Source organism: Carassius gibelio, chromosome A21 (genome assembly GCF_023724105.1).
Source record: "Carassius gibelio isolate Cgi1373 ecotype wild population from Czech Republic chromosome A21, carGib1.2-hapl.c, whole genome shotgun sequence".
Lineage (NCBI taxonomy): Eukaryota > Metazoa > Chordata > Actinopteri > Cypriniformes > Cyprinidae > Carassius > Carassius gibelio.
In genome coordinates, this window is record NC_068391.1 from 2,559,718 (window position 1) to 2,575,274 (window position 15,557).

Sequence of the window (15,557 nt, forward strand, 5' to 3'; positions counted from 1 at the left end):
TATATATATATATATATATATTTTTTTTTTTTTTTTTTTTTTTTTTTTTTTTTTTTGTGTCCAGCAGATGGCGCACATGCACTATTAATATTTCCTTACACAGCACTACATGTGTGGGACCATACACAGCTGTACTGGTCAAAATCATTAAGCTTTTAATCTTAAAATAAATTTACAGCAGCGTACATTTACTTCATACAGACTTATCTCGTATGAATATTTTTGGTAAAAGTTTGATAAGTTACAACAAAAAAATCTACATCCTATATACAATGTATCATACAGACTGAAGTGTCAAACATGCTAGTATAATATTTATCAGCACCTGGCATAAAAGGCTTTAGGTATACAGATAGTACAGCATTTAACATAATACTTTATAAATACTGTCAATATTTATAGAATTGTCGGATTAGTCTTTTATTTGTCCCGTCTGTACTTAATACAAAACAATGATTTTCTTACTCAGTATTTTTGTTTATTCAAAACATTTCTAAACATTCTTAAATCAAGACACATTTACTTGAGAAGGAAAAGCATTAAAGATATTAAAACTATGTAGCAGATTCAAGTTTATGCTTAAAACAAGAAGAAAAAAAATCTGTCAATGGGATAAGAAACATTTGATGCAAAACAGTGTTATAAATAAATATGAAAGTGTTATTTATGTATCATTGAGACTATTATAATAGCTAGTATTTTGAATCTGTATTTGCTGTTTTCATTTATATATATATATAAATAATTATTCCAGCTTTATTAATTTTTTTGCATTGTTAAACAAATAAAAAAGGTTTTTATATTTTATTTCAAATTTTTTTAAAAATTATAATTGTTTTAATTTTAGTTTTAGTTAACTATAATAACCCTGATTCAAAGCAAAATATTTTTTTCTGACCACATTGGCAGATATTTTGGTAACAGTTTACAATAAGCTACAATAAGTTTACAATAAGCTAGTTAACTAAATTACTTCTAAAGCATTTATTAATCTTATTTAATGTTGATTCCAACGATTATTAAAATAAAAAGTTCAATCAATTAATGTTATTTAATGTACCTGAGCTAACATAGACTAACATTGAACAGTTGTATATTTATTAACTTACAACAATTCTTAAATTCTCTAACAATGTCTTGCGCATTATTAGTTAATGCATTAAATATAGTTAACAAACAGAACCTTATTGTAAAGTGTTACAAATATTATTTTTTTTATTTTGTTACAAAAAAACAGGACTTCTTATCTTAAAGTCATTTGATTTCTCAATGCGTCTTGATTTAAGAATGTTTTAAGAAAAATACTGAGTACGAAACATTATTGCAGTGTAAGAACAGATGGGTTGGGATTTCAAAAGAAAGCATCTGTTAGGATATTACAGCTGCTTTCTATTGTTCAATATGCACTTAACGTGTTAATGCTTTAGTATGCACTTAAACATTGCACACTTAAATTCTATAGCATGCACTAATGCTGTAGTGTGCATCTGAGTGCTTCAGCTAGTGTTAGCTTGATTCTGCGCATTGGCGACTTGGTTTTCCTGTTCGGCCGCCCGGGGGCAGTTTGAGCTGGATTTGCTCCGGCTGGGCTCCGCTGTGTTCTGCTTGCACCCCACCGAACCGTCTCGCACCAAACACCCGCACACGAGCCTGTAAAACGCCCGGCGCATTTCCCTGCTGGCCAGCGTGTAGATGACGGGATTCATGGCCGAATTCAAGACGGCCAACACGATGAACCAATCGGCGTTGAGCAGAAACGGGCACTTTTTGGTCTGGCAGGCCACGTCGACGAGGAGCAGCACGAAGATGGGCGTCCAGCAGGCGATGAAGACGCCCACCACGATGCTGACGGTGCGCAGGAGCGCCATCGAGTGCTCGCAGTTGCTGTGCTTGGTGACTTTGCGGCTGCTGCTCTTGACCAGGATGTAAATGCGGGCGTAGAGGACGGAGATGGCCAGCAGGAGCGAGATGAAGATGGTGATGCAGAACGCGACGTAGCTCTTGCTGTAAAGAGGTAAGATAGTCGAGCACTGAGGAAGATTTCCTATACAGTTCCAGCCTAAAATAGGCAGCGCTCCCAGTGTGGTCGCGATCAGCCAGCACATTCCTATGAGCAGAAACACCCGGTAGTTTTTGCTGGCGTCATAAGGCCTCATTTTGATCATAGTAATATGCCGTTCGATCGCAATCGCAAGTAAGCTGAAAATAGACGCGCTTAATGCGACAAACATACTCCCTTCTCGAACAAACCACGCGTTTAGGGACAAGTGTAGCGTCCACTGGCCTGACATCAGCAGGTTGACTATATACGTCACGCCGGCTAACAGGTCGCACAACGCCAGGTTGGCGATAAAGAAGTACATCCGGTTGTGAAACTTGTGGTTTTGCCAGATGGCCACCAGCACTATGAGGTTCTCCAGGATGATGAGGCTGCAGATGACCAAAAACACCGCCGTTTTGGGCTCCAATGGCGCGCCTTCGGTCTCATTGCGGTTGTCTAGTTTCCCCGTGTAGTTGTAATGCAGGACAATGCGTTGGTTGATCATTGCGGGATGATTTGGACCGGATCTTCCGGATCGGTCACTGATGGGTGTCTGGCGAGCGGGTCGACTGGGTTTACCCGTCAGTCCTCACCCTGTACTGTCATGTCGGTGGCACACATCTGCCTGCGGAGTCAACCAGATGTGCTTTAACACCAATAACACCATTTCATGATGCAGTCAGATCTGGATTCTGTTTCATGGAAACTTGACTTCAACACATGCATTTCAGATCACAATAAAGAACTAAGATGACTATCAAGAATTAATGATATGGTGCCTCTACATTTATACACTAAGTAGTGTACATATATGGTATTTCAAGGTACTGTACAAAACTGTTGGGTCTGTATTTTTATGTTCTTGAAATGTCTCTTACCAAGGCTGCATTTATTTGATGAAAAATATTGTTTAATTGTGAAATATTATTACAATTTAAAATATCAGTTTTCTATTTGAATTATATTGTAAGATGGAATTTATTCCTGTGATGGAAAGCTTAATTTTCAGCATCATTACGCCAGTCTTCAGAAATCAATCTAATGATTTGATGCTCAAGAAACTATTATTATTATTATTATTATTATTATTATTAAAACCTTTTTTTAGAAGTCTTTGATGCATAGAAGGTGCAAAAGAACAGCATTTATTTGAAATAGAAATCTTTTTTTAACATTATAAAAGTCTCTACTCGTACTTTATCAATTTAATGCATCCTTGGTGCATTGCTTTCTTTCAAAAATCTATCTTACTGACCCCAAACGTTTGCACAGTAGCATTTTTCAGAGAAATCCATGGTACTACTCACTAAAAAAGTCCAGTCTTAAACTTGCAGTTGCAGCTGGTTTATTAAACTAGTCATTAGCTGGTTAAGATGGAGGTGGTGGTGGTTAACCAGCTACTGACCAGCTATTATGCTTTATATGAACACATTAACCTTCATCTGAATTTTCCAACATGCAAGCTACTTTATATTAGATTAATATAACATGCATTGCATGCACATGAATTATACTGTATGCAGAGCAGGGTAGATTACTTTCAAACAGTAGACCATTACCGATTCAAAAATACATGACAAAAATTGTAGCTAGTAACATAATCCATTACATTACACATTTAGGTAATACAATCAGACTACTATGTGAATGCTGTTGTGAATATTACCAAAACTGGACTTTCTGAGTGTATATAGGTGGTATGCTTAAGAAATGATGAGAAGAGGAATTAGGGGGAAATCAATAAATTATTACAACTGTGTGAATAGTATGCAATAATGTTAAAAAGCAGCTGTAGTTTGATTACGGATTTTTTTTAAAAATGGAATCTGATTAGCCTAAATGTAATCTACCCAGCTCTGAATAGATGATCCAGAATAATTCGATGCACGAAACTTACTTTGTCGTTTGCATTGAACTTGCTGTGGTGCGCATAATTGCAGATTGAATGACAATAATTTAAAAACCAGCATAACAAGATTTCAGTCCCATAAAAACTTATCATCGCATAAAAATCTCTGGCACGCATCTCGTCTTTGGTTGGGCTACTCACCATCAGTTATCACGAACCGCAGAGTTTCTTCACTGAGACCCATTCGTTGTCGTGTTTTGTTCAAGTAGGAGCTGTTATATTCCCATCTTTAATGTGCAGAAGTTCAGACCTCCGGAAAGTAATCGCGCGCGCAATGGAAGAAACTATTTTTCTCGCAAGCGTCTGCTGCTCTTTTCCTGCGGTGTGTGTGACTGACAGTCCAGCCCACCACACACACCCCCACTGTCTGGAGCAGAACACTGTGATCAAGAGCAAACCAGAAACAATTCGGCTTTTTGCATTATTATGGGATGTTTAGCTGCACGTTATTTCAGAAGAAGCGAAAAGCACGATCAACCTAATGATGAACAAATCAAACATTCTAAAATGTTGCTGATAGTTTCAAATGTTTCAAAAGCGGCTCTTTGATGTTAGAATGATACAAGTATTATAAAAGTTAAACACTGAATATTTGACAACAACTGTTTTTACGATTAAAAATATTAAACGACTGTCAGCAGTATCTACTTGACTTTTTTCAAACTTCAGTTTGATCTGAAAATATACGATGAACAGTTTCATTCATAACATAATGTGACGACACAAAAACACTGTCGTTTTTTTCAACATATAGGTAAACACATTCAGTCGTAATCATAATTTAAAATAAAAAATATTATTTGCAAATAATTGAAATCAATTATGGAAGCAAATAAATAAATAAATCACGTTATTTTACTGTTATTCTCTCTTTTGTTTTCTTCACTTAAATCAATGTAAATACTTAATTTTATTTAATGAATAAAATAAAACCATTGTTCGAAACATGGTTATGGCTTTGGATTATCGTTTTTAAACTTAAGAAAAGAACTAGAGATGCATTTTTTATGTAATTTTTACTGTAAATATGGTTTTCATTGGAGATAACATACAGAGGGATATGTTTCAATTATTTTCTGTGGTAACAACAGAAAAAGTATTTATTATGGAATATTATTTTGGTGACGATTTTGGCATTATGGCATTTCTTTGCCTTTTGTAATTATATATTTAGCCTATTTATGTTTCAAATAAAATTTCTCCAGGTTTTTTTTCCCCCTTCACCACAAATGAAGCTAGTTTTAAAAGAAACCAAAGCAACACGCTTTAGTTCTTAGATCACTGCCGGTCAAACTGAAATGTTTCATGCAAGAAGATCCAAGGAAAATGCAAGCTCGGTTAGAAAAGCTCTCATGACTGAGGTATGTTAGAATCGATGAGAAACAAATAAAGCGTTTAAAAATAACTGCAAACTCTACAGTGCATAACCAGATTTTCCATCTTATCTCAGAAGCGACTGGCAGCGGCTCACTGTGCTCAGCCCGCAGATTTCAGAGGTGAGTAATGGAAACATCCCAGAAAGAGAGAGAGAGAGAGAGAGAGAGAGGGAGGGAGACTGCCAGGACCAGCCAGAGGACCAGAGCAATAAACACACAGTGAGCTCAGATGACATCAGATGAAGCTGTGGTGAAGGCCTGATCCCTGCTGACGTGTGTGAGCTGCTCTGAAAGTGTGTGTTTAGCATTTATACACCACTGAGTCAAAGTGGAGTGCTCTACTGTTCTTCTCCTTGTTTTCACTGATCCTGGATCAGATGAGTATAATGTGTCTGCATCATGTCTAATTTAGTCACATTCAGTTTAATGGGTGATTCTCATCAACACGGGTGTCAAGATAACATAGCAGACGAAATAAAGAGAAAAAAGTAGATTTTTACAATATCCAATATTTTATTTTTGTTCTTCATTTATCTTTATTTGGTCTGATATATATATATATATACCACACACACAAAATACAGGTGAAAATCAATAAAAATCAACATGAAAAAACATTTGGTTTATTCAGATGCAATTTCTGTTATTTATACATGCATTAAATACGATGTATAAATACTTTATAAATGTATTTATATTTATGTATGTAAATTGACGATATTCATTGTATTTATATATTCATTGCTTAAATGTTTTAATTTAAATAATTTAATTTAATTTAATAAAATGTTTAATAAAGCATTTTTTCATTTCTAATATTTACGTTTAATTAATTTATATATATATATATATATATATATATATATATATATATATATATATATATATATTATTTTATATGTAATTATTATTATTATTTTTATGTGAATGTCATTTTATTTTATAATTTGAGATGAGTATGTTCTAAATGAACTTTCGGGAGATTCACAGTTTTTGTTCATGCTGTCACATTGTTCACCCAAATATTAAACATACTCTTATTAATAGGAAAATAGACTGGTTTCAGAGCTAAAGTGAATCAGATTGGGCTCAGAGCTCAGCACACACACACACACACACACACACACTGGTGTTTAGAGCGCTGAGCATCATCAGCACTGTTTGCACATGTCCCACCTGGACAGCAGGTGTATTTGTACAGATATCATGGATTACTAATCTGAGTTTAGTTTAGTGCCGCCAGAAAACACACAAAGCCAAGAGTCAAGAGCTTTCTGCAGAAAATGTTTTTGCTCAGAGCTCAGGAGACTTAGCACATAGAGAATATCGTTATCATGGACTTGTTGTTTGGCCAGAAATGACAGTTTAAAGTTAAAATAGACAGTTTCTGGTCCAGATGTTAACTGATGGACTGGAGTGCTGTGGATTATTGTGATGTTTTTATCAGCTGTTTGGACTCTCATTCTGACGGCACCCATTCACTGCAGAACATCCACTGGTGAACAAGTAATGCTGTATTTGTGATAATTTCCCTAAGTGCTTTCTTTTAAAAGAAGTTTTCAAATATGTTCTTAAGAACCTCTTATTTATTTATTTGTGTGTGTGTGTGTGTGTGTGTGTGCGTGTGTTTGTGTGTGTGTGTGTGTGTGTGTGTGTGTGTGTTTGTGCGTGTGTGTGTGTGTGCGTGTGTTTGTGTGTGTGTGTGTGTGTGTGTTTGTGTGTGTGTGTGTGTGTGTGTGTGTGCGTGTGTGTGTATGTGTGTGTGTGTGTGTGTGTCCAATTTGGACTACCATTACTAAAGTATGTAGTGCAGATTTTAAGGACTTTGTTTGATCAAAAATCAAACCCTGTTGCAAACCCGGCCGATTGGATTGAAAAACAACTGCGGTCTGCAGGAGGTGATACAACCAGCGATTGCCTCTGTCACAAAACAGCATCAGAGAAACCCTCAACAGGTCGGCAAAAACAAACTAACCTACCCATGGCAGCATCGTAGAGCAAAGGCGTTTCACATTATCATAAATGACTGAATGTTTCCGATCAAACTACTATCACGCTTGAATTACCCCCGTGGAATGATGCCTTAGACCACATAATGAGTAAGTCACCACCACCTACATCATCGTTTATAATAGCAGAGATTGAGAAATTAATTGTAAATCTGGCAAATAATAAAGCCAGCAGCTCAGATGGTGTTACTTCAGAGAATCTGAAAGCCACTAGGCAAACATCTTACTACATATTGAGAAGCATTAACAGTAAAGTCCCCAGTTCATGGACGGTAGGACTCATTCATACAGTACAGAAGAAAGATAATGTACCAGAAGATCCCTCAACATGGAGGGACATCTCACTATTTCCATCTGTAGATAAAGTCTTTATGAAGTGCCTGCTTTCAAGAATACTACCTTGGCTGGTTGATGCTGGAATTTTGTCTAACAAAAAAAATCGCTTATAATCAGCGACAAGGCATGAATGAGCATGCTTTCTGCTTGAGGTAGGAATCAAAACTGGCTGTCCATGGAGCACTGTAAACTACTAGTTTAAATTGCAATAAATCAATGTCTAAAATAACTCTGCCCCACGTTCCTGTCCCCATAGAACTGTATAATCCATAACAATGCTTTAATCTGTTGGATCACTCAAAAAATGTGATTCCTAATTAAATTTGTCTTGAAATGTGGAATCACATAAAGTATATAAAATGTGATTCCAGCTTCTCTTTCTCAGAAACCATCCACGGTAATCTCACACGTAACTAAAAAGGCTGTATAAAAACAGAAAAGGATGTGGTAATTTTATGCAGTCAAGTTTAAAAACTTTCCATTAACCTTAAAATACAACACAATTTATAATACGATTAAAACGCTGTAAACCACACACACACACACACACACACACACTATACACTAAATTCCTTCATATTAACACGCACTGTTTTTCAGGACTTTTCTTAGTGTTAATATCTCATATACTGTGCCAAGATACCAGTGTCTGCAATTACAGATATTATTTTATAGCTCTAGTTTAATAACTATTTGGCTCATTTCTGTCTGTTTTTAGGACTTTAAGGAGCAGCATTATGAAAGGGCATTGAATCTGCAGAAATTGTGTATTCGCTGGTTTTTCTGATGCAGGAGTCTGTCTCTGTGCCAAACATGTTCACTACAGGCCTCAGAAAGCAAGATCTGGGGAAATTCAGATGGAAACCCCTCATTTACTTACAAGAGAAACTCATGAGCAATTACAGTGAGCCAAAGCCTATCATTTTCTCTCTCTCTCTCGCTTCAGTTTTTCCCATTTCGCATTCCCATTTGCATGCATATTTTTATTTTTTATTATTATTTTATGGGTGGAATAGTTTTGTCTGCCATATTCAGGGAGGGAGAATGTTTCACCGGGAAGCCTGTTGTTGTCATGTGTCAATAAAGCTATGAAACAGGAAATGACATCACAGAGAGGCCTGCATGTCAAGGTAACACTTTAACCTAAAATATATGTAATTTTGTTTTTATATCCAGCTTTCAAAGTCACGTTCAAAAACTAATGCTAGAATGTTTTTTTTTTTTTTTTAATCGTGCAAAGGGAAATCATTATTTTTACAACATTTTAATTCAACGGAATTAATGATACGGTTATATTTTTGGGAAGTGAACTTCACTCTTGTTGATAAGTCACTCTCCTCTAAATGGGTTTTCTAATCTAATGTCTTGAGATGTGGTCAGGTTGGTTTGTTCCAGTGAAATACCACAAGAAGAGGAAAGAAGGGCGAACACTCGAAACTCTCTATGTTTAGTCTGAGCTCCGTTGTGTCACGTTAGTTGTGTGTACAGAACATTATCGGTGTTCGGACAACTTTAAGGAATATTTAATCCAAAAATGAATATTTGCTGAAGTTGTTCTCACCCTCAGCCCATCCAAAATGTAGAGCATCCATTTATTGAGCAATGCTACATTTCTACAAATCAGATTAAGAAGCAAACTTTTCAGCAAATTAACATTTTTGCATGAACTAGTCCTTAAGTGTAAGGTTCAGAAGCGTTTGGCTCACTCTTATATAACTGCATTCACACAATTTGCATGTATCAAACAGTCACCGAACTGATCTGAATCTGTTCCACGTCAGCCCAGTGCTGGTGAAATCCCAGCATGCTTTGCTCCAGTGCTTTCCATTTACTGGTTATTTATTCGTTCATTCTTTGTTGCCACAAATCAGGACACTGGCTCCTAACAGCGCCGTCTGAAGACCGTTTGTTAGACAGATGATTCCTGGTTTATACGTCTCATTGACTCTGAACAGAAGGTGGGGTTTATTCTGGAGCAAATGAGGCTTTCCAGAAGTTTGTGGTTCTGCTTTTAATTGATTAAATCCTGATGCTTTCACCGAGTCTGATAGACGTCCGCTATTGATGATTGATGTTATCGGTCAGAGAGAGTTTAGAGACTTCAGAAGTGCTGAAGTAGAGCTGAAAAAGAGAAATCATTATAGAAACCTCTTTCTTTTATTGTTGTAATAAAAAACGAAATGAATGTGCTCACCTTCAGGCCATCAAAGATTAAGATGGGTTTGTTTCTTCATCAGATTTGGAGAAATGTAGGATTGCATCAGTGTCTCATCAATGGATGCTCTGCAGTGAATGGGTGCCGTCAGAATGAGAGTCTGTAAAAACATCACAATAATCCACAACACTCCAGTCCATCAGTTAATGTCTCGAGAAGCCAAAAGCTGAAACAAATCCATCATTTAACTTCAAACTGTTGGTTCTGCTCGATCTATCCATAACATTGCTGTCTCCAGTCCTTTCTCAATTGTGTTCTAGACCAAAAATATGGAAATCAAATGAAAGAGAGAGAAAACTTCTGAGAAAACAGCCCAAATGTCTCTTTCAGATCTCAATAATGACTCAAACTATGTCAAAGTCTTTCATTAAAAGCCATTTCCCATCAATGTGTAATATTCATTTTAATTTGATATCATTTTAATTCATTTGGTGAAAAAAAGAGAGAAAAAGTGAAGAATTTACTATTTACTATTGCACAACTTTGATTTCAACATGAGATTTGGAAGTAGAAACTCTGAAATAGTGTATATATATATTTTTTTTTTTTCAAGTAATCTCCTGAAAATATTGTTTTGCATTATAACTTGATGATACATTTGTTGAATTTCTATTTAACGAACATCAGAAAAAAACAACTTCTGAAACTACGTTGATACTTGATAAATCAGTTGAGGCCGGCTGAGCAACATCTTGAGCAAAAATCCACACTTAGCCTATCGTGTCCTGTTAACAGATAAGAGCTCAGTCATTTTACACCACAGGAACAGAAGCTTTGAGCTATAACGAGACGCTGGGTCACTTTGTGTAAAGGTGTCGAAAGGCATGTGTCATATAGAGCAGATGTCATAGCTTTAGACCACACATGCACACGGCAACTTCACAAGAGCTCGGCTGAAATTAATCACATGTAGTTTCCTGCAGCCTTTGTGCTTGATTGCTCAAATCTCCAAGTCTTCACATGCTGGACCAGAACACAGGTGAGAAAACACTGAAGGAGAGATCTAGAGAGCTGGAGATCACTGACAGACATCTGTGTCTCACATTTTGTTCCCGTGCTGGTTATTGGAGTTTGGTTATAAAGGCACTCACTCAGTGTGCATCGCTCCTCTGCATCAGTTTAATATCACGTAAATGATCTTATGTCTAAACTTCCTGTTTGTGCATGCTGCTCTATTTTTATATTCAGAATACTATTGCAGAGTTTGAAAGAAAGAAAAAGAAAGAAAGAAAGAAAGAATTTGGCCTTTTCACTTTGGTCCTTGCTGATTTAGAACAGTTCCTGGTTGAAATCCAACAGTAACACTGGATAACAGATGCTTGTCTCTCTCTCTCTCTCTCTCTCTCTCTGTCTCTCCCTCTCTCTGTCTCTCTCTCTCTCTCTCTCTCTCTCTCTCTCTGTCTCTTAACTCCCTGGACGCACTGTAATTGTAATGTCGATGTCCTTGAGTTGGAGCCAAACCAAGCGATCCAGGGCTGACATGACCTTGTAAAGATGCTGAGAGAAGACGCTTACGTATACAGATGTACTCTTTCTCTCTCTCTCTCTTTCTGTTCAAGACGTGTGATGCAATGACTCTCACATACAGTATACTAGTGTTCCTAAGACCGGCCTCTTTCTCTTGGGTCATTTCCCGTTACTGCCTATATATCTATTTATTTATTTAAATATTTGTTAAATATTTAAAATTATGGATTTTAACCAGGTTTATTTTTATTTTTTTTTATATATATTTTATTATAAATATTTCAATGATTTAAACCAGGTTTCTTTGTTCATTAATTTATTAATATGTTTGATTATTCATTAATTAATTTGTGGTATTGAATTGTTATTTAATATTTGTATATATTCATTTGAATCAGGTTTATTTGTATTTTTATTAATTTGGTTTTAAAATAATTTTTTATAATTAATTAATTTATATTATTCAGTTGTTGACTGATTTTCACAGCAGCTTTGAAAAACAAAACATTTATTTACCAACATTTATTATAAATATTTTTATTGATTTATAGTTGTTGGTTGGTTGAATGTTTTCAAATAGTTTATTTATAAAGTATGTACTTATTCAAAATTATTTTATTTTATTTATAAATGATGTTTTATTGATTTTAAACACAGATTTTAAAAACGTAAAACATGACGGCCTTGTATCCATCTTAACAAAGACGAAACGTTATCAACATTAACACACCATTTAAATATTTCAACATTTCAAATGGACGTACACCTCCACTTTACATTTGCTTTGTACCTTCCTTTACTCATCTGTTACTTCAAGCACAATCTTCACTTTTCAGAAAGATCATAAATGAATTTCAAATGGCTTCAGAGGCCATATATTGATCTTTCATAATGCAACTGGCGTATGTTTTTTTTTTTTTTTTGTTCAGTCATCTGTTTAACCCCATCCATTTTCTTCCAGTGGACTGTATGGGATGTTTATGATGTCCATAATGCTGTAGTGTGTGATGGTTTATTATTTCGCATCTGTGAATCTACAGTATATAAGTGCATCATTAAAACCAATCAAACAACTCATGATGGTCATCGGATGCATTTATATACATGACACCAGCGCTTATACAGTACATAAACTTAAGTATTACACTTTAGAAACTTGAAAAGAAGCATTAAAAGCCATATGCATGAATAAAACATGGAAGTATTAATGTATGAAATCAGTGATGGCATGGTACCTATACATTCCATTGCATTTCCCGTCATCTTCGCTTCACGTGTGTTACCTGTCTTGTGTTTTTTAGATGTCAGGCATGAGTACAGCTGCTGTCTGGCGTCAGACACACAGACACAGAGTCTGAATCTGCCTGAGGTCAAGGCTCTGAATGTAATGGAGATCCTGTGAGTGTTATATTACACTGAGCCTTAAAAGCGCTGTCCGTTTAGTGCTTTTGCATATAGACTCACATCAATGCACTTTTATGTGCTTTAAGAGGCTGTCAACATTTAATGTTAAACTACTGCGTTAAAGTTAAGAACTTGTGAGAGAAAACTGCAAAAGCATGTCCAGGTCATATGTCACTCTATATCTGTTGTATTTTTATATTATTTACTTTTTTTTTTTTTTTTGGGACGAGTAAACATGCATCACTGATTTATTAGCATTATTGAAAAATTTGTATAAAATTAATAAATTTTTATTTAAATAAGCATTAATTAAATGTAACACACAATCTCCCACTGTGTACAAATCATTAAAAAAAGAAATATTTTGCGTGATGAATATGAAAGACCATTATTTTTTATTTAAATTATTTATTTATTTATTTTGCATTTATTAATATTATTTACATCACATTAAAAAAAAAATCCCAAATTTGTATTTGAGTCAAAATACAATATTATATTAATATTATTTTACTAGTATTTTTAACTAGATTCCTGTAAAAAAAAAAAAAACATTAAAATAAAATCTGTGTATACAGTATATCTAATATAATTTCTTTTTTTTTTATTGTGGTGAAATGCTTTTGACATCTTTCTGGGCTGTGCAATCCCAGTCAACCACAAAAACATTGCTGTTGTTTTTTTCTGTATTTCTCTTCTTGTGAAATCTTATCTCTTTTGATGCACGTTTGTCTTGTTTTATTAGGAGCTGATTGTCTGTGACACTGATAAGCAGCATACGTGAGCGACACACTCGTGTGTATAAAACACTGTGCTCTTGAGTGAGGGACCTAGTGGCTGATTTGTTATCATTATGTTGTGAAACAATAGAGGGTGTTGAATATTTTTTCGCAGGAAATCTGCTGTCAGATCCAAACTAATAATTAACCCCACAGGGATCTTCTCTTCCAGCCCTGCCCTGCCCAACAGAAAGAAGAAACACTTGGGATCAAGCTTTAAAAAGACTCGTGACTCAAGGTCTGAGTGTATTTGGTGGAGTTGATAAGATTACAAAGAGCATTGTGAGGACGTTTCCTGTGTGGCGTTTCTTCAGACCAGCGTCCCCATGACGACAATGTCACGACTGATGATGTCACAATGGGTCGGAGCCCACAGAGTGCTACATTGTTTCTTCGGTTTCCTCAGAGGATGCGAGCGATGAACACAGGAAATCGTTTTTTATTTAGAGAAATCTGATTGGTAAGAAGTCTTGCTGCTCTTCACACTGACTCTACTGCTAAAGAACATCAGATCTATCTATCTATGCATCTATATATCTATCTCTTGAAATATCACACTTCTGTTGCATGTTTTTAGTGGGTTTGAGGTTGATGTGATGTTTGGAGGACTTTTACCTTTGAGCTGACTTCATACTGAGTCTCTAGTTTCCTCTCCATCGTTAACCCTTTGCACCTGCAGTTTCAGAAGCAACATGTTTTCAGAGAGCGTGTTTGACTCACACTCACTGTCTCAGCGTGTCTTACTGACATTATAGAGATGAGTTATGAGGGAGTTATTTGACCATGCCAAAATAGAAATTACAGTTTTTTTTTATTATTATTCTCTTTGGTGCATTTCTTGAAACGTCCTTAATATTTGCAAAGAATGTTTCACAAACATGAAAGTCAGAATGCTTAGTCATGTTGTCAATATAACAGTGCACTCTGTTCGTTTTACCTGATGTAAACTATGGTGCAGTTACATTGAAATGCAGAAGCTTGTGCTTCTTACGCATGGCATGCATCCTGAGAGGAAGAAAACGGGAGTGTGCGAGGGGCAGAGCCACTCTCTGAAAAAAAGTGATCCGCTGGCGAAAGAGAGGCGAGACGAAGTTCTTGTCGGGATGGATGGATACCAAATTCTTGGATTAATTAATCAATGCAGCATACTGTTGCAATGCATTTTTTATAGTTCTCGTATGCATGCAGAGTATGCACATAATACAGAAATATAGACTTTGACTACATGAGCTTATGAAACAGTGTTTGCAGTTGGCAAATATATTCAAGTGAGACTTAAAACGTGTCATGGAAAAGAGGAGGTCTGTCAGCTGGGAGAGAAACAGTGCAGTTTTCCACTGTGGTACAAACATTGGGCCGCTCTGTGTGGTCTGATGAACGGGTGCAGACCACAGCGACTAGAACTACTGAATAAACCTCACCTGAACTCTACAATAGCTTTCACTTCTGAATTTATTATGTGCATTGGCTTTATTTTAAAGAGCTTTTTTAGTCAAAAAACATCACTAAATCAACATCCAGAAGCCTTTTGTTACTCGTGTTTCTTTGGTTCCAGAAATAAAAACTAACCAGATTTCAGAAGTCTGTGAAATGCTTTCCGACATGCACAATAGAACAACACACCACCCTGCATCACATCCGCTGAATGAAATGTAACACTTGTTTCTTACTCATTTTTAGTGCTAATTCCAAAACAGATCAGTTGTTCAAAAACTGACTCAAACACATTATTCCTGTCTGAATCTGAGTAGATTGTTAAATTATCAGTCATTTCATATGAATGACTTTTTTTATGCCTAATCCTGTTTTCCAGGAATGCCTAATCCTTTTTTTTTCACTCCTTTGCAGATTGTAAGTTAAATAAATCATACATTTCCAATACTTCTTTGGTCATTAAACCAAAACTTTTTACATTTGACTGCTTTTGTTAAATCAATGTTCAAAAAAAAAAAATTCAGAGACTTCAGGCAATTCTGGCTAGGTTCTCTCAATGTTATGAAAAAAATTTATAATATATATAA

The 15,557-nt window shown here is 35.6% G+C and overlaps 1 protein-coding gene across 1 annotated transcript; it reads right to left on the minus strand.

Annotated features, from left to right (window-relative positions):
• Positions 1 to 135: 135 nt before the first annotated feature.
• Positions 136 to 4,299, minus strand: LOC127941338 (sphingosine 1-phosphate receptor 3). Its single transcript, XM_052536323.1, has 2 exons — positions 4,092 to 4,299; positions 136 to 2,666 (listed from the first exon to the last, which is right to left on the minus strand). The coding sequence occupies exon 2, from the start codon at positions 2,544 to 2,546 to the stop codon at positions 1,497 to 1,499; it is 1,050 nt and encodes a 349-aa protein (XP_052392283.1). The 5' UTR covers positions 2,547 to 2,666; positions 4,092 to 4,299; the 3' UTR covers positions 136 to 1,496.
• Positions 4,300 to 15,557: the final 11,258 nt, after the last annotated feature.

Excerpts from the sequence above, each read along its gene's own strand:
- LOC127941338 (XM_052536323.1), bottom strand. The coding sequence starts at position 2,546 with ATGATCAACCAACGCATTGTCCTGCATTACAACTACACGGGGAAACTA.